This window comes from Micropterus salmoides, unplaced genomic scaffold, assembly GCF_014851395.1.
Source record: "Micropterus salmoides isolate LMB-PRFRI ecotype aquatic unplaced genomic scaffold, ASM1485139v1 Ms_hic_scaffold_5, whole genome shotgun sequence".
Classification (NCBI taxonomy): domain Eukaryota; kingdom Metazoa; phylum Chordata; class Actinopteri; order Centrarchiformes; family Centrarchidae; genus Micropterus; species Micropterus salmoides.
In genome coordinates this window covers 6476632-6503946 of record NW_024044237.1, presented here as the reverse complement: position 1 = coordinate 6503946, position 27315 = coordinate 6476632, and the positions used below count along the sequence as shown (strand labels likewise).

At 40.7% G+C, this 27315-nt stretch overlaps 1 protein-coding gene and 1 long non-coding RNA gene across 6 annotated transcripts; one reads left to right on the top strand and one right to left on the bottom strand.

Annotated features, from left to right (window-relative positions):
- Positions 1 to 5476: 5476 nt before the first annotated feature.
- Positions 5477 to 26321, bottom strand: abhd18 (abhydrolase domain containing 18). Of its 5 annotated transcripts, none has more exons than XM_038698828.1 (14): positions 26169 to 26321; positions 23825 to 23933; positions 21989 to 22073; positions 21797 to 21897; positions 21253 to 21328; positions 19535 to 19619; positions 18701 to 18728; positions 17288 to 17426; positions 17083 to 17172; positions 14878 to 14979; positions 14394 to 14632; positions 11282 to 11418; positions 9627 to 9789; positions 5477 to 6928 (listed from the first exon to the last, which is right to left on the bottom strand). In XM_038698828.1, the coding sequence occupies exons 2-14, from the start codon at positions 23914 to 23916 to the stop codon at positions 6895 to 6897; spliced, it is 1371 nt and encodes a 456-aa protein (XP_038554756.1). In that variant the 5' UTR covers positions 23917 to 23933; positions 26169 to 26321; the 3' UTR covers positions 5477 to 6894. The 5 variants fall into 5 exon arrangements, with proteins under 5 accessions (XP_038554756.1, XP_038554753.1, XP_038554754.1 ...); XM_038698825.1 differs by having other exon boundaries at positions 5477 to 6932; positions 26169 to 26320; XM_038698826.1 differs by lacking the exon at positions 26169 to 26321 and adding an exon at positions 25707 to 26141 and having other exon boundaries at positions 5477 to 6932.
- On the top strand, positions 11032 to 23484 carry LOC119888311. The gene is made up of 3 exons (XR_005441877.1): positions 11032 to 11217; positions 17065 to 17193; positions 22939 to 23484. It is a non-coding gene; the product is annotated as an uncharacterized LOC119888311 (long non-coding RNA).
- Positions 26322 to 27315: the final 994 nt, after the last annotated feature.

Genomic DNA, 27315 nt, shown 5'->3' with positions numbered 1-27315 from the left:
CACCTAGCACACGTAAACAAGCTACAAAATAAAAGTCTTAAAAGTCGGCCTGTAAAATAATATACAATCTGGGTAACTGATAAAATGAGAAAACAGTTCACAATGTAGTTACCGAGGGAGGAGTGACCCCTTTAAAGATTGCTTCTAGACGTGTTTTAAGACATAACTTTAAGAATTATGATTTGTGTCTGATATGGTTTCCCTCGTTAAAAATTCTTCCCCTCATTGAAAACCCCAACATGTGCAAATGTTTTTCATTTCAAAAGCTTAACTATTACACAACCAAAGGTTTCCACATCACACGTTGCATACTGGCCAACTAATCTAGACTAGAATGGGAGCAGGACTGGCTCCCATTCTAGTCGAAAAATCATCTCATACATCTACCATAGTGGTAACATTTGACATCATTATATACAGTGATGCTCATGTGAACCTAAAAGTGAAATAACTGGCATTTTACAATAAAATAAGAAACCAACGGCCACAGACAGGGCAGGGAAAACACACAGTAGTCAGAGACAAACTGAGACATTGTTAGTTTGGGTCTGCACAACGGATTTAAAGTTACCATAAAGTAAAATATAGAATAAGATCAGCCTTATTTCTACAGTTTTTTCCTAAATTGGTCCTTCCTAAAGTGGCACTAATATGTGTATTTCGATGAGCCTCTTTCACACTTTGTAGCCTTTTTCCTCTGGATCAGTAATTGTTACCTCAGATGGTAACTGGTAAGATCAAGTATTTTCATCACATGGTATCCCTTTTATTCTGCCCTCTGCTTTAAGGGTTATTGTTACACTTCATTCTTCTTTTGTACCAGTGAAAAACTGTGCATTTTGTCTGTGAGTGACGAATGGCATGGTATTTGCAGATACATTTCATTATTACAGGCTGAACATTATTTTATAAATACAAAAAATACAGAAACATTGCTTCAATAATGAAAAAACAGAAATAATTGAAAAAAGTCAAAACAACAGGATTTATTTTTCGTGCATTTATTATTTCTAATGCACAGTTGAACACCGACACATAGTCAGATGGTCCTCAGCAGGAGAATGTATTCTGTGGGACAGAGTTAGCCACAGTCAATGTTAGGTAACCAGCAAAAGACATTACAGAGTCCTCAAAGGCCAAACTCTCCTCATGAATTAGTTCTGATCTACATATCAGTGGAGTGTATGACCCGCACATCTCAGATCAAACAAAGGAGCATTACAGCATCCATAGTGTAACCGGACCTCAAAGATTTAGTCAGGATCTGCTCAACAACCTCATCTTGAAATCTGAAACTAGAGCTATATTTAATGCTCTTTAAAACAGCTGTCTGTTTCTGTTTCACTGTTTGTGATGAGCACAACATGGCACATGTAGAACTTGTGACTTGGATGTTTGAACCTGTAATAAACAAACAAAAGCAGCAAGATCTTTCACCACAGTGTTGTAAGTGGAAAACTTTTACTACCTAAAATGTAAAAATGTGCTGTCATTTAGATGTACATCTGGGTTATGTTTTTCAGAATATTTTGGCTTTCTGTTTTTTTCCTTCTAAAACTGCTCCTGTAAATGGATATTTTTTCAAAGATGGGCAATGGAAACAGACATCATTGGCGTTTGGACTGAGTATGAGTGGGTAAAGAATTTATTTGAATTGAATAACTGCAGCCCCAAACACTTCATTGAGCCTTTTTATATACAAGTACTGCCAGGCACCCTGTGGTGAGTATTGTTACGTGACAACTAAACAAGATTTTAGTCAAAGTTGAATTAATGTGTTGAGCAGACTTTTTAAAATTGTAGTGATAAAAACTGTTAACCAGTCTTGATGGGGAATATATTTAAAGCAGAATGCAAAGAACTCACAATTTACAAATTGTAGTTTTCTGGACAGATATTTAACTGTGAACCAGCACAAGGTGTGGCCACGGACACATCTGAGTAGTGGAAAGCTTTAATATGTGTTTTTATTTTAATCTCATCCACTAAGCTCAGTGTCATGGTTTTATTGTTGGGGAAAATGACATAATTCAGCACTTAAGTAGCAAGGATTCTCTCAACTGTGAGGAGAAAGTATCTAGAGCAGATGTTACAGATGTGAAATCCCTTCAGGATGTCTGTTCAGGAGGCCAGACTGTCAGGAATTTGGCTAGCACCCAGATGCAGGCAAGCAGACAGTTCGGGAAGGTTTAAACAGTTTATTAAACAACAGCAGCAAAGCAAAGTAGGATGAGGGGAAACTCCTCAGGTGGAGGGTAGAGGGGGCAAAGGCAGGCAAGGCAGATGTAGCTGGCAAAGCTGGCGTGACTGGTTGGAGAGGGGCAATTCCAAATGTTTGTTTCCCTTGTGACTTCAGTGACCAAGGCAGCACATCACTGCTGACATCACTACTAAAGCTAAAAGGTCATTTATGACAAAACTTTTCTCCAAAGAATAGATGTACAACTATTTTACATTGACAGTTTGCCTGGATTGTTTTAAAACAACATATCAGAATGAGTTTTTATACTAAACATCAAGGATCAGTAGAATCAGTGACAGACCTCTTGTTCCATGTGTGCAGGGATAGCTATGTGATTAAAAAAGGATATGCTGTTGTTTTCTGTTAATGTTAACAGTGTATACTGAAAATCCATTCATAGTTTAAAAAGATGTTCATACTGATCATTTTCAATGTTTTTTATGCTTGGATTCCTCCAACATCCACTGCTGGTAACTCAAGAATGACTGACTTCTGTGACATCCAGCATGAGACAGGATAATAAGCCTTGTCACTGGTGTCCAAGTGAAATGATCAGCCACCACTAAAGCCTTCATTTGCATCGGATGAACATCACACTACTTTCTTTATTGGTACTTTAAGCTGCTAGTGAACAGAAACCGCTACTGCAAATTAGCTGACTGAAACTGATAGGACACAGGGCCTCCAGCTGTTCTAAAGCATCCACTATGCTCAGAGTTGGTGTATAAACACAACGTACATAATGAAATGATTGACTGAATGATGATTTTTCAGCAGTATTTTGAGCTGGTCCTTTCTACTGAACTGATAATTATTTTTAACATTCAAACTAAAATCCTCCCATCATCCAAATAAAACCTTGTTGAGAGATTAAAGGGTTACATTACATGTATCATCCCCATAGGGTCCATAAAATCCTTCAAATCCTAGAATTTATTTAGAATCTATATTATGTAATTGTGGTGCTCTAGTGAGTATTCAGGGCAGCAGGAGGGTGTGTGTGGGAGTCGGTTGTTGGTTTGGCACTGCGCATCATGGGATTAGTTGACAAAAGAAAAATACAGAATTTTACCAGTTATCTTTTATTTTTGAAGAAACTGTCATTTTACAGATGTGACATTTTGCACAGCAGTGTGTTCAGGACCTGCAGCACCACTGGATTAGTGTATTAAAAAATCACTAACTGTTATAGATCCTACTAACATATATTTGAATCAAGCAGGAATAATATCATTCAACACTTCCACAAGTTGTACAAATGTATAGATATAAAAATAAATCAAGCAGCTGAATTTGCTGGAACTGTGGTGGACTACAGACAGCCAGGTCAGGACAGAAAAGGTCGGCTGTCTCAGTAGCAACATTACATAAACATCATATAAATGGAACTACACCAATATGGCACAGTTAGTATGACTGTGGGTGAAGGGGAAACATTTCTTAAGCACTCCAAAAACACAAAACAACAAAAATCAAAGGAGAACACTGACTAAAGCCCCATCGGGACTGGGTTTCAGTCTGTAGGGGAGGTGGGTGGATTTTAACACCATGTGGTGGTCATTGATTGTAATGTGTGTGGGGCATGTTGATGTGCTGTAGTATCAGCTCCAGGCAGGTGCTGCTGTTAACAGTCATGTCTTGTAGCCGATATTTGTTTACATTTGCTCAAACTGCCCCCATTAAAAGCAGGTGAATTAGCTGTTAGCAGCTCCTGTTAGCAGTGTACCCTTGGATGTACAGACAGCTGTCAATGGATTACTGGGCTACTTAAAACATGAAGATTCTCAGGCAAGTTCTGCAGCTTCTTTTGTCTCTGGTTTCTACGCTGATTTCTGGATATTTATTGTGGATGTGGACATCAGAGATGGTGATATCCTCTGGAAGTGGAAGTCACACTGAATGATTGGATAGGTGCTTCATGTCTGTGTATTCAGATCTGACTAGTTTATGATAATTTATGACTCAAATTCACGTCCTGCAGTAACTTGTCTCACCCTGTCATTTCACCAGGATTAAAACGCTGTCCGGAATGATGTGTTCAATTACAGAGGAGCCCAGTCATCCCTTCCTCCCCTGAGATGTCTATCCGGTCCAAATGGGGCGTAATAGGCCTTTTTCACAGCATGTCTTTTGACAGATTGCGGCAGAAAAAGTCCAGGTGTAATCAATACCATTAAAACAAAACATTCCATTTAGATTGGCCAGTTGCCGGCTCCTGCTTTGACATCAAAATGTCTGCTGTGAAACTGGTCTACAGGCAAAAACTTTCCACTAGCAAATGGTGTACTAAATACTGTAATCAGCTGCAGAGAGCAGCATCAGCAGCTTCCTACAGGACCACATGTTTTAGCCCATTTACTAGAAAACAGTTACTCTTTACATCACAGCAAACTATTGCCAAACCATGCTACTGTGTCATTCCTGTACCATATGAAAATAAATGTGCTTCAGTTGTGTAATCCATCACAGTGAACATCCAGTCTGCATCAATTCTGTTAAGAGTAATTATGAGACTGACTTACTGCAGAGGTTACCAACCAATCTGCACTGGAATTGCTTTACTAGGCAGCAATAATGATACTTTTGACAAAAATTAAAGCAGAATTGTTGTTCACAACTCAAAATCTAAAACCTGCACAGCATACATTCAAAAATGTTGAAGCACACATGGGTTGTAGTTAAGGAGCTAGAACGTGAAACAAAGTAGTGAGTCAGGACTGAGCAGCATCAAATTCAAGTCTGACTTATCAGCTGTTAAAGGCAAATTCGCTTATTGCGGTGTGAAAACAGATGGGCAGGAGGGACTGTGTTTTCTCTGTGTTGGTGCTTTCACACCAGCTGCCACTGTGAGATCGTATCATCTACGACATCGTGTTTGTTTGTATTATAGTGCATTGTCTCAATGAACAGCAGTGTTAGCAACACATACACTGAACAAAATTATAAACGCAACACTTTTGTTTTTGCCCCCATTCATGATGAGCTGAACTCAAAGATCTAAGACTTTCTCTATGTACACAAAAGATATATTTCTCTCAAATATTGTTCACAAATCTGTCTAAATCTGTGTTAGTGAGTACTTCTCCTTTGCCGAGATAATCCATCCACCTCACAGGTGTGGCATATCAAGACGCTGATCAGACAGCATGGGGATTGCACAGGTGTACCTTAGGCTGGCCACAATAAAAGGCCACTTGAAAATGTGTGGAATGAATGGGGGCAAAAACAAAAGTGTTGCATTTATAATTTAAAACTCATTTTCATCACATGGACACACACGTGTCCGGAGAGAGATTAGCTTCACTCTTTCAACCTGAGTTCTTACTAGAACTATAGTGCTGATTATATTTAATCACTGAGAAAACTATGGTTCTGGGTTTGGGCCCTGCAACTATTGGAACCCAAGTCAGAAGATCAGTGGATGCAGTGAAAGTGATGCAGACAGGCAATGTTTATCAGTTGAAGAAAAAAAGTAAGAAAATGAGTCATATGTTCATAGGAGACACAGAATGTGAGTTCTGTTGAAGCAAACATACTGCAGGAAAGAGGGAACCAGTCCTAACCTTAAACACTTTAGTTCTTTTTAGACATGTTCATAATCCATCCTTTGTGCATAAGTATATGTATGCAACACATAATAGCATAATACTTTCAAATGTAGCACATAACATGACATCTGGACTAAGTAAGCCAAGCTCTTACCATTCTTCATTGCGTCTTGTTATGTTGGTCCAAGAATGTCTCTGTCAAAAACTCACAGCCCTCTAGTTTCACAGACAGGATGTCCAACAGAAAGACTACTGGTGGACCAGTGAGCAAAGCTGTCTTTTAAGTAAGTAAGTAGTATTAACAATAACAAAGATACAAAACAGGTAATTTTGCGTTTTCCTTTTCTCCAGCCAGCAACTGAAAGCCGAGCTGTTCTAGGAAATACTACACCTGTGAGATCCTCTGGCTTCCCAAGTTGGACATTTTGCTGCAAGCTCGAGGCAGACGAGGAAAAGTTATAAGGTTCCTCATCAGTTCCCACTTCTCTTGGGTACAGTAGAGCAACTGGTGTATCTGTTTACAGTGCAGCCAAGCAGACAGTCAACACTGCAGCACACTGCACCAATAGTTTAGTCACACACAGCAGGGAACATTGCTGAGGAGTTGGAGGTGTGCACCCTGTCATGTTGGGTTAGCATTAGCAGTAACTTCCAGCACTGATACAGCTGTAGGAGTGAACAGTAAACAGTGAGACTGATAGCAATGAGATCTAATGACATGCTGCATCGTTTCCTGTGAATCCCTCATGTGTAGGGGGTGATTTTTATCAAAGTGGAACTGAAGGAACTGAATGTTTTTTTGACAACCACATGCTGGCAGGAATACCCCACAACACTGTTAATACTTTTACAGTTGCACAAGGGCACACACCATTCTCTTTCTAGAAGTGGGAAATGTGAAGAATAAAAACTTTATCTCAGGATAGTCTGTAAAGCTCAGACCCATCATGTCTCTGCAGAAGAGATCTTAACTGCCATACTTTATGCTGATGCTTCTGGTCTGTGGACAGATGCTGCTTTTTCCACGGTCCAGCCACAGGTCGTAGTGCTGTTCCAGGGAGAAAAGGGCTACAGTCTGTGACGTCTAGTGCAGGTTGGGATACTTCAGGCAGAATCTGTTGAATGCATCGTATATGGCCTGTCTGGAAATAAAACAGATATGCAATTAATTCTAAAACAACAATGATCCAAGATGCTGCGTATAGCTGCCTCAGTGTAAGGTGTGCTCTGTTTTGTTTTGTTTTTGTGTCTTAATTCAGTTTTTGGCTGTTATTCCCGGAGTTCTTTCACCAGAGAAGGGCTCATGAACATCAGGGGAACAACTCCAGCGGATTTAGTTCCCACTTTTCTCACATCATCAGTGGAATTATTGGACATTTTGGGGAAGGGCTCGCTCGCTGTTGTTCAGGCTGTGAAGCGCCACAGAAGAGGAAAAAGAGCCAGGTTGCTCGTGCGTCTTCGCCAGCGGGGACTCTGCACACCGCTACCGGCAATATTTCTCTCCAACTTGCGCTCACTGTGCAACAAACTGGATGAACTTCAACTTCTGGTGGGGAAAGACACACTTTTATTCATCTTCTGTTCTGTGCTTCACGGAGACCTGGCTGTGTGAGTTGATAGTGGACACTGCACAGCAGCTAGCTGGCTTCCAACTGTACAGAGTGGACCAGAACTCTCACAGAACTCTCTGGCAAAACAAAAGGTGGAGGTTTTTATATTAACGATGGCTGGTGTACCGACGTGACAGTGATTCAGCAGCACTGTTCTCCTAATCTGGAATATTTTATCATTAACTGTAAACTGTACTCCCCCCGTGAGTTTGCTTCATTCATTCTGGTCGGTGTTTACATCTCGCCACACGCCAACGTGCACGACGCACAGCGCATGCTGGCCGACCAGACACTGTGTGTGGAGCAGACAAACCCGGACTCCCTTGTTATTGTTCTCTGTGACTTTAACAAAGGAAACCTCTGCTAAGAACTCCCCAAATACATAATGGAAAAAAGTCCAAGCAATAGGGATAACCGCGCCCTGGAGAGGATTGTGAAACAAAACCCATTCAAAAATGGGGGGGAGATTCACAAAGAGTGGACTGCAGCTGGAGTCAGTGCTTCAAGAACTACCACGCACAGACGTATGCAAGACATGGGTTTCAGCTGTCGCATTCCTTGTGTCAAGACACTCTTGAGCAAGACACAGCGTCAGAAGCGTCTCGCCTGGGCTAAAGACAAAAAGGACTGGACTGCTGCTGAGTGTTCCAAAGTTATGGTATCTGATGAAAGTAAATTTTGCATTTCCTTTGGAAATCAAGGTCCCAGAGTCTGGAGGAAGAGAGGAGAGGCACAGAATCCACGTTGCTTGAAGTCCAGTGTAAAGTTTCCACAGTCAGTGATGGTTTGGGGTGCCATGTCATCTGCTGGTGTTGGTCCACTGTGTTTTCTGAGGTCCAAGGTCAACGCAGCCGTCTACCAGGAAGTTTTAGAGCACTTCATGCTTCCTGTTGTTGACCAACTTTATGGAGATGCAGATTTCATTTTCCAACAGGACTTGGCACCTGCACACAGTGCCAAAGCTACCAGTACCTGGTTTAAGGACCATGGTATCCCTGTTCTTAATTGACAAACCAAGTACTGAGTACATATGCATGATTATACTTTTCAGAGTGCTGACATTTCTGTATTTAAAATCCTTTTTTTTATTGATTTCATGTAATTTTCTGAGATTTTGAATTTGGGGTTTTCATAAGCTGTACGTAATAATCATCGAAATAAGGCTTGAAATATCTCACTTTGTATGTAATGAGTCTATATAATATATTAGTTTCACTTTTTAAGTTGAATTACTGAAATAAATGAACTTTTGAACTTTTGAAACAGAAAGTAGTCATTCACACAGTCACACACTTGGGGGAGCTATTTGGTTACCAAATGTTGCTGCTTGTATTACTTTTCTCCCTTTCAACAAATTGAATATGAAGAGATCGATTTACATGTTCACAATTAACCATGTGCAGGAGTGTGTGCCTCACGGCAATTGGTCCACATCTACTTATGGATGCTTATTTTAATTTCCCCAGTATCTGGAGGCAGAGGAAATTCCTGCTTTTCTCATTCAGGGGAATTCAATCTCAAGTTTTCTGACGCTTTTTCAGCGGTGTGTCAAGCAAGCCAGAATCTCTTTTGAATTTCCTTCAGAACCTTTCAAAGTAATAGCTCTCAATTAAGCACCAGCCGCTATAATTTGTTTTTGCCGCAAACAAAGCAATTGATTAGAAAAGATTTGAATTAGATTTGAATAGACTGTTTGTCTACCGATGCCAGACTTATTTGCTGACCCCTGACCAAGGGGTTCGCATATTTTGTCCACCCTGCACTGTGAATGTTTACATGGTGTGTTCAATAAAAACATGCAAGCATATAATTGTTTGTGTGGTATTAGTTTAAGCAGACTGTGTTTGTCTATTGTTGTGACTTGTTGTGAAGATCAGATCACATTTTAAGACCAATTTATGCAGAAATCCAGGTAATTCCAAAGGGTTCACATACTTTCCTGCGACGGTATGTGACAGTGACAGGCAAAGCATTGTCATTGTCCTTACCATTTACTCCTACAAATATCTGTTTATACATTTTCTGTGTGTAGCATGGAGCAGCTGCACCTGCATTTCATTGTGCAACCCTGCATTGTATAATGACAATAAAGCTGAACCTTAACCTTAAAATAGCAGTACATCAGAAGTCATACCACTAAGGAGCCAAACATGATGTGTGGCACTAGGTAAATACTGACAGATTGTTTAACTAGGCATGCCTCACTTCTTTGAGTCAGTATTTTACCTGAAGATGTTCTGTTTAAACAGGTATGCACTGACGTGTCCTCCATTCAGATATCTGACTTCACATCCTGGCCAGATCTCCGGCAGGCTGAGGACCCCTGTCCGAGGAATGTAGGCATCCTCTTTGGCCTGGACCACGATGATAAGACTGGTGTCTACAGGGACTAGGACAGATGGAAGGACATATACCATTTATTTGTGTGTACATGCTGCCACTGGGACATACAGACGGGGCACAAGGTAAAGGAAAAAGCTGAGTAAAGAGAGGAGAAACATCAGAGGACATCGTCATTGTATTCTGAGCATAACTCATGGTATTTTCAGTTTGGTCATCGGACCCTAACTTCTGTTGGTCATTGTGACTTAAAGCAACATTATGTAGTCATGTAATTTTATCTAAAATAACAGCTTCAAAATCCTTTTGATGGTACACTGACTTGTAATAGGGTGAATGGCGTCTCTGTCATTGCCACTCTGGGCCCGGAGCACCTGGTATTGCACTATGTAACGCTGGAATCTTGGGCCGGAAACTACCTAACCCTATTTACGGCACCACGTCACACACCAACATCACTCTTCAGCAAGCTAGCTATAGGAAGAAGCTAGCTCGGTATTCTCAGTATGGATATCATGGCAAAGGCTGCGAAAAAAAACAAAGAACATGTTGTCAGATGGGAGAAAGGACCACTTAAGGCTTCACCACCGCCTTTAATTACAACAATATCAAAATGGTGTGGAATTGCCAAGACTATATTTCCCATAGTTACTGTGTACATGTCAAAAATAAGATAGACTCTCTCCGTATTAATCTAATTTCTGTGATGTTGGTTTAAAATAATGTAGATTATAACTGTAGACTACAATTACTATTGTGAAGGAATTTATTGGGGTAGAGTAACCTTATTTGGACACTGGTGAATCCCTGTAGGTCAAGGAAGAATGAGTCTTATTGTGGAGGTGGAGAAATACTATGTGTATGACCTGTAATTATAGAGCCTGCCACATGTAATGTTCCTTCAGACAGCTTCCACTTTTTTCAAAGTTAACAAGATGGCAGCCAAGGTCATCTCAGCCCCCTCCCTTTACTTGCTGCTGCTGCTGTCATGAACATGTACCGCTCTTTGACGCTGTATTCAGAGTTTATGATGGTTCAACTTTTTCAGCTTTCACAGCCATGGCAGGAATCGATAAGGGAGCTGATTTTACTGGTGTCGGAATTTCCTGAATTACACCAGCAGAAACCAGACAGATCGATGCAGAGAAATGGTATTGGAGCAACATCAGCTTTAAACTCTGATTATCTGGTCTGGGACAGTAAACAACATTTATGATACTTGTTGGCAAAACCTGCTATATTTATTTTGTGATATTGCTTAACATTATCTCTGTTTAAACAATGAGTAACGTGGTGGATAAACAGCAGCCTGTGGTGTACAGGCAGGATCTGAGGTAGCATCACTGAGCCACGGCAACAACTGCCCCTCGCCTGAAAGCACCTTCATTGTTTGCCTGAAAGCTCTGTATAATTGAAACACTGCTTTAGTAAAATTAGTTTGGAGCTCTTTGGATGTCTGTTTTTTTATCCACCATCTGTAAGTATTAAGATTTTTTCTTTCCTCTGTCCTGTAAATCTGTTGTCTGATCTATGAAACTTACCAGAGAAGTTGGCCATGTGTGTACATTCATCCATCACTCCCTTCATGAAGCTTATTGATTCTCTATGTAATGATGGCCGACAGCATTTGCCTGAATCGGTCTTCTTCCCATGCAGTGTGTTGTTTGCATGAAGGCTTCTGAAAAATAAAAGATTTTAGATGAAACCTAAATGACAAAACTGTCTTACTGAAGCTGTAAGTAACAGGAAGACCCTGAAAATAAAAACAAATCAGTTAAACAAAACAAAATGACTAAAACTAACTGCTTGTTTACTTCCTGCATAGTATGGTTTTTAAAACAAAGATTTAGTGTTAGTCAACAAAATATCATATCCAAAGTTGCCCATACAGGTTTGTACAGACAATTGCAAATCAGTCTGCAGTCAAGTTTAACACTACAGTTGTACTAAATGATATCATAAATTTGCTGGACAAGAAACCACATTGTGTGTATCTTTCTGAGGCTTTGGATACTGCTGACTTGCCTTATAGTTAAACTACACTGTCTAGGTTTGGATGTTTTTGGTTTGTGTATAGATCACCTATGTTCTATGATAGAAGGTGAAACTCGAAAAATTAGCATATCGTGCAAAAGTCCATTTATTTCAGTAATTCAACTTAAAGGGTTAAACTAAAATATTATATAGACTCATTACATGCAAAGTGAGATATTTCAAGCCTTTATTTGATATAATTTTGATGATTATTGCGTGCAGCTTATGAAAACCCCAAATTCAAAATCTCAGAAAATTAGAATATTGTGAAAAGGTTCAGTATTGTAGGCTCAAAGTGTCCCACTCTAATCAGCTAATTAATCCAAAACACCTGCAAAGGGTTCCTGAGCCTTTAATTGGTCTCTCAGTCTGGTTCAGTGGAATTCACAATCATGGGGAAGACTGCTGACCTGACAGCTGTGCAGAAAACCATCATTGACACCCTCCACAAGGAGGGAAAGCCTCAAAAGGTAATTCCAAAAGAAGTTGGATGTTCTCAAAGTGCACATTAATAGAAAGTTAAGTGGAAGGGAAAAGTGTGGAAGAAAAAGGTGCACAAGCAGCAGGGATGACCGTAGCCTGGAGAGGATTGTCAGGAAAAGGCCATTCAAATGTGTGGGGGAGCTTCACAAGGAGCGGACTGAGGCTGGAGTTACTGCATCAAGAGCCACCACACACAGACGGGTCCTGGACATGGGCTTCAAATGTCGTATTCCTCTTGTCAACAAACAACGTCAGAAGCGTCTTACCTGAACTGGTCTGTTTCTCAGTCGTCCTCTTTTCTGATGAGAGTAAATTTTGCATCTCATTTGGAAACCAAGGTCCCAGAGTCTGGAGGAAGAACGGAGAGGCACACAATCCAAGATGCTTGAAGTCCAGTGTGAAGTTTCCACAGTCTGTGTTGGTTTGGGGAGCCATGTCATCTGCTGGTGTTGGTCCACTGTGCTTTATTAAGTCCAGAGTCAGCGCGGCCGTCTACCAGGACATTTTAGAGCACTTTATGCTTCCTTCAGCAGACGAGCTTTATGGAGATGCTGACTTCATTTTCCAGCAGGACTTGGCACCTGCCCACACTGCCAAAAGTACCAAAACCTGGTTCAATGACTATGGGATTACTGTGCTTGATTGGCCAGCAAACTGGCCTGACCTGAACCCCGTAGAGAATCTATGGGGCATTGCCGAGAGAAAGATGAAAGACATGAGACCGAACAAAGCAGAAGAGCTGAAGGCTGCTATTGAAGCATCCTGGTCTTCCATAACACCTCAGCAGTGCCACAGGCTGATAGCATCCATGCCAGGCCGCATTGAGGCAGTAATTCATGCAAAAGGGGCCCAAACCAAGTACTGAGTACATATGCATGATTATACTTTTCAGAGGGCTGACATTTCTGTATTTAAAATCCTTTTTTTTAATTTCATTTAATATTCTAATTTTCTGAGATTTTGAATTTGGGGTTTTCATAAGCTGTACGCAATAATTATCGAAATTATATAAAATAAAGGCTTGAAATATCTACCATACTAATACTGTGTTTGACCCCCTTTCGCCTTCAGAACTGCCTTAATTCTACGTGGCATTGATTCAACAAGGTGCTGAAAGCATTCTTTAGAAATGTTGGCCCATATTGATAGGATAGCATCTTGCAGTTGATGGAGATTTGTGGGATGCACATCCAGGGCACGAAGCTCCCGTTCCACCACATCCCAAAGATGCTCTATTGGGTTGAGATCTGGTGACTGTGGGGGCCATTTTAGTACAGTGAACTCATTGTCATGTTCAAGAAACCAATTTGAAATGACTGGAGCTTTGTGACATGGTGCATTATCCTGCTGGAAGTAGCCATCAGAGGACGGGTACATAGTGGCCATAAAGGGATGGACATGGTCAGAAACAATGCTCAGGTAGGCCGTGGCATTTAAACCATGCCCAATTGGCACTAAGGGGCCTAAAGTGTGCGCTGTTGTAGCCCATCCGCCTCAAGGTTGTGCGTGTTGTGGCTTCACAAATGCTTTGCTGCATACCTCGGTTGTAACGAGTGGTTATTTCAGTCAAAGTTGCTCTTCTATCAGCTTGAATCAGTCGGCCCATTCTCCTCTGATCTCTAGCATCAACGAGGCATTTTCGCCCACAGGACTGCCGCATACTGGATGTTTTTCCCTTTTCACACCATTCTTTGTAAACCCTAGAAATGGTTGTGCGTGAAAATCCCAGTAACTGAGCAGATTGTGAAATACTCAGACCGGCCCGTCTGGCACCAACAACCATGCCGCGCTCAAAATTGCTTAAATCACCTTTCTTTCCCATTCTGACATTCAGTTTGGAGTTCAGGAGATTGTCTTGACCAGGACCACACCCCTAATTGCATTGATGCAACTGCCATGTGATTGGTTGATTAGATAATTGCATTAATGAGAAATTGAACAGGTGTTCCTAATAATCCTTTAGGTGAGTGTATATTAGTTTCACCTTTTAAGTTGAATTACTGAAATAAATGAACTTTTGCACGATATGCTAATTTTTCGAGTTTCACCTATATGTAGAAACAAATCAAAAAATGCATTTTTGAGCAGAAGTGGATATTACAAATATGAACACTTTTAGCCACAATAACCGATTACCTTGGAAGAGTGCCCAAGCTCGTCCCACTGCTGTTCACTGATAAGAATTGGTCTAGCCTGTCTCCAGCCCCGGCACCTTCAGGGCCTCCACCAATCAACAGGCCTCGCCCAGCCTCAGCTTTCCCTCCAGCTTTGGAGTTCTGACCCAGTGACGCTTTGTCAACTTCAGACAGGCCCAGCAGATGCTCTAGAGTGTCTGTATTCTTCACAAGTTCTGGACCCATCTTAAAGGAATCCGCCTGATAGATGTGGACACAGACCAAAATACAGATACAATTTTAAATTTTCTGTGATTGTTCAATTTATTACACAACGTACGGATTCAGTTCCAACACTTTCCACATTTATACTAACTTATCTAAAATTCTTGTCACACCAAGCAAACTGTAACCTTGGCTGCACTGGTTCTTATGATAAATTGGAACACCACAGAAAAATTACTATGTGACAGTATGAGTAAATGAAAATTTGAAGGATAACATACCCCACAGTACTCCAACAGATTAATGATTTCCTCTTCAAACACTGAGTTAATGGCATACTGCTTCTCCAGCTCTGTCCAGTTCACTGCTTTACTCAGCACTCCCTGCACACACACGGTTGCATTTGAACCAATTCCATTGAACATTAAAGAACAGGTTCATGTTTTTCCAAGCCTATCTTAAAACAACATTCACACAGCAATAGTTGTCCCTCCGGTCCACACTGGCCATGAAGAGATCCCTTCCTCAACTTATCTCAATGTGAGCGTGCAAAAATGCAATTATGAGGCTTCAGCAGTTTGAGTTAAATAAATCTGTCTCCCAACATTACAGTCTTTTAGTACCAAGTTTCTAGCTGGGGATTGCTGAAACCTCTTAGATCATTTTTGATTTCCAAGGGTCGTTATCAGAAGGCGCACACCAAAACGCCTCTGGACGGAATTGAATAGAATCAGATCAACAAAACGTGTGATGGTTGTTTACGAAAATGTGTGGCCCAGCTGCACAGACAAGTGGCCAAAAATGTTCAGCAAGATAAGTTAGGCAAGCTCATTTGGGTTTTGGGGGCCGGCAGCGGCGCACCTGCATTCTTTTCTTGTTGACTGAGAACTGAAGACATTTTCTAGTCTGTGAGGCCTGTTAGTAGCCAGTACAGTCAAAAGACTTTGTGGTAATTAAATCCCCTAGACCTAGAAACAAATCATTTGAGCAGTACTACCTATGTCTTGACATTACATCAACCAATAACTCGGATGGACATGAGAGTTTGAGGACACACTTGAGAAAATGTGAACCTGTTCTTTCATGTTTTTTTTAGATTGCTTCACTATGAATAAGAGTGCACCATTATGCTAAGTTGGAGCATTTTCCATCTCGGAGAAGAACTTTTTTTATAAATATAAAAGAAATTGAATAACAAAATGAGTTGATCCCACAATCTAAAAAATTAAGAAGAAATGCAGACCTTTTAGTGTTTAAAAGTTTATATTAGGCTGAGCGCTTCACCAAACTTCATTTATTCAAGCAAAAACACAGTCTTCCAGCATAATTATAAACAACGGAAAAAGGATAATGTAGCACTAAAAGCAGTGCAATAACCAAGCATTAGCCAAAAGGATAAAGAAAATCTTGAACGGCCTACATCAGCTGGGGAAACTGAACAAGCAATTAAAGGAATGCAAAAGCCCCGGACCTGATGGTTTCCCATTTAGTTTTATTAAACATTCTCACCTGCATATTGAGAGATGTACATGGAGAAGTTATTGCCACACACGACACAAGCCATAATTTCAGTCTTACATAAAAGGACCAGAATTGTTTGAAATGTGACTCCTGTTGGCCTATAAGTTTCCTCTCAAATGATTATAAGATCTTAAGTAGAGCCTTTGCAATGACTTCTCCTCCTATATTTCATATTTCCTTTTTTTATTTCATTTTATTTTTAACGGGATGGGTCATTCTTCCAGGACTGGAAAAAGTGAAAATCCATTCCTGTGTCACACTGTAGTGGCTACATCCATAAATTATCATGTATGCAGATGACCTTATTCTGCTTTATATTTCTGAACCTGACACATCCATCCCCACGGCCCTGGACATTCCATCTAAATTTGGGAAAATAATAAAATAAAAAAAACAATTCAATGTTGACCAAGACAAATTCAATTACTCGGGTTACGTGTAAATATAAGGTCGTGCTCAAATGCAATAGGCTGCCAGCATTAGAGAAAGTCAAACAAGATTTAAACCAATGATCACTGCTTCCTATCTCACTAGCAGGAAGGATACATTCTGTCAAGATGAACACTGTACCTGTTCCTGTTTCAGACTGTCCTCCTGTGTTTATTACAAACATCTATTTTACATAAATGCATCTCTTCCTTTATTTAGAACAAAAAAGTTCAGAAGATTAGAAAATCATATATAAGAAGACAGAAGGAAGTGGGGGGGACTGGCACTACCACAGTTTACTTGTAATCCAGTGTCCTACTGTCAATGCTTTGTGCACCTGTACCTCTCAGTAAGGGGGAAGATGACTGATTTAGTGCGTTGTTGTGATTTGTTGTATGTAGTTTTTGTGATGTGTCCCTGTGTCTATGTGCTGTAACACAAATTTCCAATAAAACAAAGTTTTCTAATCATCAACCAGTTAGGAGAGAAAAACACTGAATGTCTCCTTGATCTGTCAGGCAGAAAGAGTGTGTTACCGTGGTGAAGACACTAGAGGCAGTGGACCAGGACAAACAGGGAATCAGAGGGATGGGCTTCGGCCAGTTAGTCACCGCCAGGGACGCCATCTGGACACAAAGGGACAAATGGTAGGTTTTAGTATTATATTGGACCAACCTGTACGTGTTGTAAAACTGCTTCAATAAACAAAATGGCAGAATGTGTGCTGTTTTGGTGACTCACATATCCGCCCATTGAGATGCCAGTCATTCCTAGTGGCCAGTAACCTTCTCTCTCCAGCCAACGGAGAAGCACTGTCGACTCCAGGATCAAAGCCCCTCCCATCACAAACAGGTCTGACACATTCTTTAGACTGGACCGCCTAAAAAACTCACAAATCATGGTCCAGTGTTAGAGCAAAAGTCCACTGAAAGTCTACCTTAGTATTTAACCATCATCCCCTGTAATGTTGCCAGGTGGCTCTGGGCAGTTTGTAGCTTGATCCTTCACAGAGGAGCACAGCTGTAATTAGCATGAATTCACAGCAGTTAGAATGGATTTTAAGCAATGAGAAGCATCAAACCATCTATAGAACCGTGTAGAAACGCGGGTGTGTATGCTTTACAGACGACATGATATAACTAAAACTCACCTGACTTAAAAAAAAAAAATACTTCTAGTGGAGCTTTGGAGCAATGCGGTGAAGAGCACATAGCCACACAGACGTAGTGTATTTAGCTTTGTTGTGGAGAAACTGAGTTTGGAAAATTTTGCTGTGACTCTGGATCTCCCATGGGATCTATTATAACTGCTGTGAAACAGGGGTGGCTGTGGCTCAGGAGGTAGAGCGGGTTGGCCGTTAATCGGAAGGTCGGCGGTTCAATCCCTGGTTGCATGTCAAAGTGTCCTTGGGCAAGATACCGAACCCCGAATTGTATGAATGTGTGTGAATTTACATTTACAATCCCAGCTGACAGCAGCTGCTGTCCTCTGTGAAGGAGCAGGCTCTTTAAAGCCTACTGGGCTGAGTGTTTAACACACAAAAGATTTTTAGTGGAGTAAAAAGGTGCAACTTTGTGCACATTTATTCATTTGGCTTTTGTCCAAGGTAGCGCACAAATGATGGCTAGTCAGATCGATAATCTTGTTTAATTTTAATTAATTTATGGATAAATCTGCTGATTATTTGCGCAATGAAGCTGAAGAATCATTTAATCTATGAAATGTAAATAAATTGCCTTCACAATTTCTAGTTCTGGGGAATGTCTTGAATATGCTTGTTTTGTTTTGGCTCCTCAAATATCACATTGGAAGGGCTGAAACTGTGAATGTTTGTGCTTAAAAATGACTGAAACAAATAGTTACCAATTATTTTACTTACTCATTAGATTAGTCAGATAACTGTTGCAGCCCTAAGCATAAGTTTAGCTACATTTCAAACAATACCCAGCCCTACCTGCTGAGGGTGTGCAATGAAGTGGTAAACTCTCATTCTATCTCATGTTGTGATGTCTGCATACATATGATGCCAAACCTGAAACTACATAACTAATGCAAGGTGTAATTCTGCTGCTGCACAATGATATAAACCCAGCCAATTGCATATTTGGTAATAAATCAGTGAAGTTGCTAATGTGTGAAGGGGGGTTAACTTACAGTTGGTCTTTGGGTTTACGATAGCCATGTAAAAGGTCAGTCAAGGAATAAAAAAGGTCAGACAGATACATCAGATAAAGATAAGAGTAGAACAGAACAGATTTCTGAATCCTTTTCTCGGCTCCATGTGTGACCTTGCAGCAGGCAAGAGAATGTCCTCTTTTATGCTTAATGTGTTTGTTACATCAATATATACTCTTATTGTCTTCATCTGTGTGTTTCCAAAGCATCAGCAGTGCTAGCCTGAGAAATAACCCTGGTGATGTCATAGTGATGTCATCAGGGGTATCTCAGCTTCAACTTGGAGACCATCAATGTATGAACCTAAAGGCCTAAAGTGTAGGATTTTGGAAGTGTGTGGTGTATTTGTGCTAAGCTCAGAGCTCACGGTGTACATGTGGGAGGGGAGGCACAAACAGGAGAGAGGTTCATTCAGATGAGGCAGTTGTCCACCGCTGCCTCATAATGTATGAACAGCTTCTCCTTCAGTTCATGAAATCCCTGCAGCATCTGAAGGCAGCAGGACACATGTTCTGCAGCCTCTGATTGGAGAAGTGCCACACCATGCAGCAGTAATCCTTGCTTAACAGCGCACACTGTCCACTGTGTTTACTGTGATCCAGTCAGGCTGCATCAGACAGCTCCGTTACAACTCTGCGCTCAGTGTTTTTGGAGCCTGACCCACACCTTCAGTAAAGTCAGGATATCGTGGCCTATGCTGCTTTGATTTTTGACCGTTCTTTTGGTCTGGAGATCACTGGAGTGCCCCTTTCAGGCACCTTTTATCTTTTCAAACTGCACACAAATGTTTTAAAGAAGACGATAGAAGGATATAATAAGGGTTCTCCAGAAGCAGTGAAGCCATTCCTGCCTCTTTAATCATGGGCCTGGCCATCAGGGTCCGCCGACGCCAGAAAAACTACACACACACACACACACACACACACACACGTCATTAGTCAAAGTACAGAGAAAGAGGATAATGTTAACATCACAGCATTCTGTCCAGGGTAAGCTGTTATGGTCCAAATCATGGTTCCCATAGCGTCCACTGCAATTTCTATCATCAATATTTATCAGTGCCTGTAGGGATTTTCTTTTTTGTCCCTGTTGTCTGCTAGCCAGCTCTGGGGTCTCATTTATAAAACTGTGCGTAGAATCCTCACTAAAATATGGCGTACGCCCAAAACATATTCAGACAACCAAACAAGTTCCCTTTATAAATCACAATCAACTTGAAATGTGGTGCATGTGAGGGAGCTCCACGTCCGACCCTTCAAATGCCCATAGTTGCCTATAAATTGTCAGTGAAACGCCCCTCATTAATATTAATACGTCCTGACTGCAGGAAGAAAAGGAGGCAAATTCTGACAAACTCTGACAGAAAAGCTCCAAAAAGAAATTTAACTCAGTCCTTTTGGTGAAGCTGAAGCATGGTGTGTGGTGGGTAAAATAACGCACTTTCACGCAACGCAGAGGAAAGGGGGAACCGGAGCTCCACCCCTTTATAACCGATCTGCAGGAAGGGCTATCCCTCCTGAGTAGTGACGTCACTGGCTGGAGGGGATGACCCAGGTATCCAGGTTGGATTCCCCCGTTTGAAAAGAGGTGAAACCAAACGCATTCCGCTTGTGTTTGAACATTTATTTAGGCTCCACACACAGCCCACTCACTTAATGAGGCTGCCGATGAGTTAAAAGAAATATGACTTGTTGTAAATGACATAAAATAGTGTTATATTTCTATAATGTATTTTTACAAGCAGCGCATCACATCCACACGCTGGCGCACAGCGTTTGGCTCCATAAGGAAACGAACATGTGATAATAATATATGAAACTATGCTCGGGCATTTGCACATTGAATACGGCATCAATTTAAATGTAATTTGTCCTCTTGTTCACCTTATTTATGAGAATAAATTGCGCTGCATGGATAGTATTAATTAATTAATATGATTCCTGATTACACTGTACAACATATTTGAGACATTTTTTTGCAGAAACAGATGTCTCCTTGATATCTCTTGTGTTTATTATCTTAAATCTGGATCTTTTTGTGCGCAGCAAACGATCTGTAAATTTGTTTTTTTGCGCACTTCAGGGAAAGTCAATCAATGTTTGTTTATTCAGAAAGGCTTTAAGCATATACTACTCAGAGGTAATATTTTGATTTATTTTACACAGTAGTAGGCCTTCATTTCAAACGTTTTCATCCTTCTGCCATGTGAGTTGCCGTTTCTCATTTCTCCTCTTTATGTTCATACGCATGGTTCAGAGTTTACTTACAGGACGCACATTCTCCTGTCAAGTTTGTTTTTTATAGATCACAACCTTTGCCAGGGAAGTAGCGTACACACGTTTCAAGCCCTGTTTTGTACCTACGCACTGTTTATAAATGAGGCCCCTGGTGTGGGAGGATGGTCACCAAACTTGTTGTCAAACACTTGGGCCAGTATCAGCTCTTAAACTGCAATACTATTTGGCTGGATCTTATCCAGTGCTTTGTGTTTGGTGGTTATCGGAGGTTGGAGTTCGAGTGATGAGCCTTACATGGTCTCCTGTCCCAGCCAAGTGGATACATACTGGTCTGTTCTTCTGCCACCTCTTAGGAACTATAAACTGGAATCTGAAAAAAAACCACACACACTGTGAGGACTCACTTGGATACCACAGCACACAAACAACTTGTGATCATGAGTGATCACAAGTTGTAACTTATTTGCTGTGTGAAAGTCAACAGACAAAGCTAGATGTGGCTGCGCAACATTTAATGACTGATTGAATTCATGAGGCCACATCCATGGTTCAGCCCAGTCTGGAGTGTGTATATATATATATATATATACACACATACATATATACACACACACACACACTCTGCATAGCATTTTTATGCTAAAAACCTGTCTGTGACTTATTTTACTTCAATCCACCAGTATTACACCTATTATAATCATACTTTTTGTTAAAATCACTTTGTTGTTAATGTGTACTTTACTATCAGTCACAGGTGATCACAGGGCTCATGTCAGCTCAGCTGGTGCAACATCATCGCATTAGCAGTAGAAGTAGAGCATGACATCCATTTCTGTACCTGGCTTTGACAGCCTCTGGTGGCAGGATTCCAGGAACCAAGTGCTCCAGAGGAGAGATGAAGAACCCATCGTGGATCTGACAGTCAGCGTGCTCCTCTGTCTGGACACAAAGGCACAAACACATGCACACACATGTGAGAATGCAAAGACTAGTTATACTAGTGAGCAGTAAAGAGGGACAGACGGAGTACCTTGTCTATGTAAACTGGGTAGTTCTTAGGCACCAGAGACTTGCACTTTTCTCTATCTCCAATAATCTTACGGAACTCAAAGATTCTGAAAAACACAAACAAGGGGCAACATATCAGTTCAACATCAGTACACGTCTATCAATTTCAGCACTGATCACACAAAAGCATCTGAACTGGCTGGACCTGATCGCAAATCTATATCATGATAAAGAATTAGTTTGATTCTGTCTAACATAACTTTAAGATGTATGTACATGGTATTTCATTTGTCATGCTGGCACACTGGTGATTTGTTTGGCTGATTAATACCAAAAGATTATTCAGGTTTTCTGGACATATTCTAACTGCACGGGTGCGAAGAGGTAAAGCTACAGAAGAAATAAAATGTGTTTTTTTATCAACAACTTACAGTGTCAAAAGCAACTTCTACCCTTTTCTAATATGTATCTTTGTTGTTATTTAAAAAAAAAATTTTTTTAGAAAATATAAAGTCTTACTGTTGACTGCTGAGGGTTCACACCATCAGAGTGAGGAGGCGGCTGATGTTTAGGCAAGTGTTCATTTTTCTGTTAAGTTTGTTTTTAATTAGTTATTTGATGTAATAAAAAGGGGATTTCCAGCTGTGCTCTGGTTGCGGTCGGGTGTATGAGTGATCACTAATGTACTGACTCTGGCTCCAAATGACGTCACCAGTGCATGATGGCAATGCCAGTATCCAGGATATTTTGGCTTCATTTTTGTATAGAGGGAGGAAGTGGAGACAGGGCAGCCATCTTTGTATGCACCCTGTGGTATTAATTCCTCCCAGCATTGCCTGAGCTCCTCACCCTCTCGCTGTTTGGGAGGCAGCTCTTCTGCTCTCCAGTATAGACTGTATATGCAAGTTTGAATTAGTTCTAATTCAAGTGTAGTTCCCAACTGGTGATTTTAGTGTTTTGTGCACTTTGCAGGCTCTTGTGAGGCAGGCTGTGCGTCCTGGTGGGTGACCTGCTCTGCATTTCCAGCGCAGCTCCTGCACTGTCTCCAAGGTGCTGTCTCAACAGTGATGTCTTGTGACTGTATTCCTACTCTAATCATCCAGTGGTTTTATTGTTGTTTTTTGTGTTGCACTGCAATTGGCTGTTGTAGCCGCAGAGCGAGAGGAAGTTATCCAACTAGGAAAGTTTCTGTTTCTGAGGTTTATCTGAATTTACAGCACAGTCCTCAGGGTCCGTTTATTGTTGAATTGTATTAAGTTCTTTTCAGCTTGTGTGTTGACTTGGAAGCTTTATTATTAGTTTTCTTGTGATTGCAATTTTTCAAGGTTCAACTGAAGTTTTCAGAAATAAAATAAATCCACCAGAGGGGAGATCTGATGAATTTAAAAATGGGTAGAGTGTATAGGGATTTGTAAAATGTTTGACATGATTTCTGGATTTCTTCTAATTTAGTGTACATACAGACATACATACAGTGTATATGAGCCCCACTGCACATGAAATAAAGAGCACTTCCACTACCGCCTGGAGAAATGACTATACTTTAATGTTCATTTATGTACAGTACATCGATATCAAGATAATGTGTGTCAGGATCTGACTGCGCTTATCATCTCCACTAACCAGTTTCCTAGAGGACACCCAGATTTACAATATATAAATATTATGAAATGAGCCCTGTAAGAGACCACAGTGACCAGACCCAGGACAAGCTGGAGGGACTAAATCTCCCAGTTACCCAAGGAGCACTTGGAGATCTTCCAGGAACAGTTAGAAGCGGCTGCACTGTTTCCTACCTTGTAATTCTGTTCTTCTGAATATACTTTTAGCTGTATTCTGTGTTCTCTGTGTTCCGTACCTCTTGAGGTCTTCAGGCTTCCCCCATCCCCCAATGAAGAGTTTGGTGAGGAGCAGCCTTCTGTAAAATATATCCAGTCTGCTTACACCCATGGACCAGCACCTGGCATCTACACAGAGAGACACACTTCATTCACAACGTGCAGCATAACGTAGAGCGGAAAGAAGTCAGACTTGTGTGCGCACAGTCAAAATTTTAAATGGTTAGTGCAGGGGTTTATTTCATCACTGGAGTGTATACAGTTGATCAGCTGATCACAGCTGGATCAGATGTCAGTCGGCTCTAACAGCTGGAGAGACTTGACAGTGTGTCTGCACCATGCTGATCCTAATAAAGGCTCACAGAATCTGCATGTTTATATGATCTGTGCAATATTAAATTGTATTAAATTTTAAAGTTGTTGTACTCTTTCACTCTTACTACACAACATAGTGATGTTACTACAAATATAACTGCAACTTCAAAAGCTGTTAGCGATATCAGACCAGAGTGGCGCTAGCTGCCATAGATATTATGATACAATATCATAGTATGAAATATTTATATTTTACCACTTAACTATTTCATTGTCATTTGTCAGTATGCTGCTACTTAGATGTTACGGAGAAGTGAAAAACAAACAAGTTTGTAAATAAAAATGTGTAAAAAAATCATAATCTTCATTGACAGCGAGTCAAAGAAGGCATTACTCAACTGCCGAACAAGTGCCAAAGAACTGCCAGTGCCAACAGGAGGATCTCACTGCAGCTGACAAAATCTTTCAATACTTAATAATGTATTGGACTCAGAGAATGAGAGCTGTTAATGGTTTTCCAAATACATTGACTAGACACTTTCTGACAACAATGGTTACATTTTTATATTATATTTTGAGATCAAAATTATTCATAGGGACAATTCAGCCATCTGTGAATATTGGCAGGGACATGTCCCCAGTAAACGTTATGCCCTTGCTTCCAAGGGCTAAAATTTGCTCAATCATTCTCTGATTCTCTCAAGGGACACATCAGAATGCAGATATGTGGGAGAGATTTTGAATGAAAATACAGTTTTGAAGATGAATAGGAAACGTGCTGAAACACAGGAACTATCAAAGCCCAGGAGTTTCTAACTGAATTAAAATGAATTCATTTATTATTGAATGAAAAGGTGCCACATGCACCAAGAGGTTACTTCCCCAAACAAGACACAAAGCGGAGGGAAGACTAAATCCTGCCTGCATGTGTGCTGACTCAGCAGGGATGATACTACATGAGAAAAGCTGATCTACAGGAGAAACAGATCTGATAGCAGCACAGAATAGCTGAAAGCTGCACTGCATTAGATTCTGTTATTTTAGATTTTGAATTGTCACCTGTCAACTGGATTGTGTTTTTCCTTTGCATAAATAAAAAACATTTCCACCATAAATTGATACAGAAAAGGCAGAAATTGGTGCAATTTACCAGAATGCAGGAAATTAACTGTTGACTGCTCCAAATGTTCTGGGGGATCTAAAATGCACACGCGACTTCTTCAGGTAGCTATCATGATCAGCAAACTAGTTGCCTACAGATGGATCTAATGTTTCTGTACTTCCTGTATATTCTTTGAAGACTGCTGGAAACTTTCAACTTGCCTTCAGTTTTTTTCTTAGCGCCCCCTGCTGCCGCCTGATCTCACCCACAGCTCATCTGCAACAGCCTAGTGGGAGCCTTCATTCATGAGTCTGGGTTGCACTCCTATGGTTGCACCATAAAGTCTATGGGTTGCACGCATGTCCCGTAATGACACCAATAGAGTCGCAACAGAATCTAAGAGGCGGCTGGCTTGATGGTGTTTTAGCTCACATGCCGTCCGTAACGATGATTAGAAGGAAAAGAGCAAATAAAACGTTACCCACCTTTTCCTGGAATGTAGTCCCAGGTAGCATTCAAATGCGATAAAGGCAATATTATGAATGATGCACGGAGGTAACGTTATGTAACCTAACGTTACGGCTACTGACAAAAGGCATTTTGACAGTTGGTGTAACGTTATACAGAAACGTTGACGTTACACTCAGCTGATAACAATGTCAACTTAGACTGTCCAAAATGACAAAGCGTAACCTTTGCAACAGGAAGTAAAGTTAAATTACGATGTGTAGGAATATCACAACCAATGACACTACCGCACATATCAGCTCTGACAGGCAACAGAAATATTTCCCTGCTGTCCGAAGTTCAACTTAGCTAAGTTAGCTAAGTTAGCTTTGATCATTCATTGCGGATGGTTTCAGGCCACGTAGAGACAGGCGGACAGGGAGTGAGTGAGGCAGACAGACAGACAGCTGATAGAATGAGTAACGATAACGTTACACTACCCCCGACTATTCACGGACGTATGTTATCCTTGTTGTGGAGTCCTTCGCACGGCTAGCTGACAGCTTGCGTTACCGTCCTCAGAGGGCGAATAACAGACCGGTTGTCAAACTGCAGGTACTTATCCTCACACTTCCGGCCACAACTTTTAAAATAAAACTGTACCAAACGGACCTACTCAAACTTCATCACTGGTCATGTCATAATTAGTCATATGCGTCATATTATTAGCCTCAAATATGTAATTAGAAACAACAGCTCAAAGAAATCAGTCTTTCATGAGCAGTAAGGTTATATGAAAATCCAGTAGATGGTTTACTTGTTCTTTTTAGAACCAGCAAATGCAGAGGCGCAGGAGCGACTTTGAACCTGGGGGGAACGCTGAAATGCTAGGGGGGTTCGTTTTTGGTTTTTTTAAATAAAGCACTTACATAGTTGATAGACAGTCTGCAAATAGTTGTATTATTTTTCTCTATTCTTTTTAATATTACATTGTCTATTTCATATTTATATATTTCTACATTTATTTATGTCAACTGTATGTTTGTCTGCATGTAGCACCTTATCACCAAAACAAATTCCTTGTATGTGTTAAACACAACTTGGCAATAAAGCTCCTTCTGATTCTGATTCTGATTAAATGCTCATTTCTAATGAAAAGAGAATGTACTTATTAGTGTGGCTGAAAGAGGGTCTTTGTAGTGACAGAAGATGGAGAACAGACTGGGGAGGGTTAGAGAGCGGGAGTATAATATAACTAGAACAAAACCAACTACATACCATAAAAACCATGGAACAGCTGCTAGTTAATGTAGCTAACCACAGTACAACTGTATTTAGTTATCCTAATGTTACACTTATGAGCTGTCTGTGATATTTCCTGTGTCTCACATGGCCCTGACTCTCCCAGTTCTGTGGTCAATTCATCTCACATCTACGAAAGCAACAAATGTTTGTGAACACAGAACTGTCTTCAATGCAAACTCTGATGACATGCCGTTGGTCTAACAAAGTCTTTTTACTACGTGAGTTTTAGAATTTACTACGTCTAGTAGCTATCCATACAACTTACAACCTCGCCCTCCTCAGTTTTTTCTACTCTTGCTCCTGTGACCTCTGTGCTCTTCCTCTTAAATTACTGCAGGATGC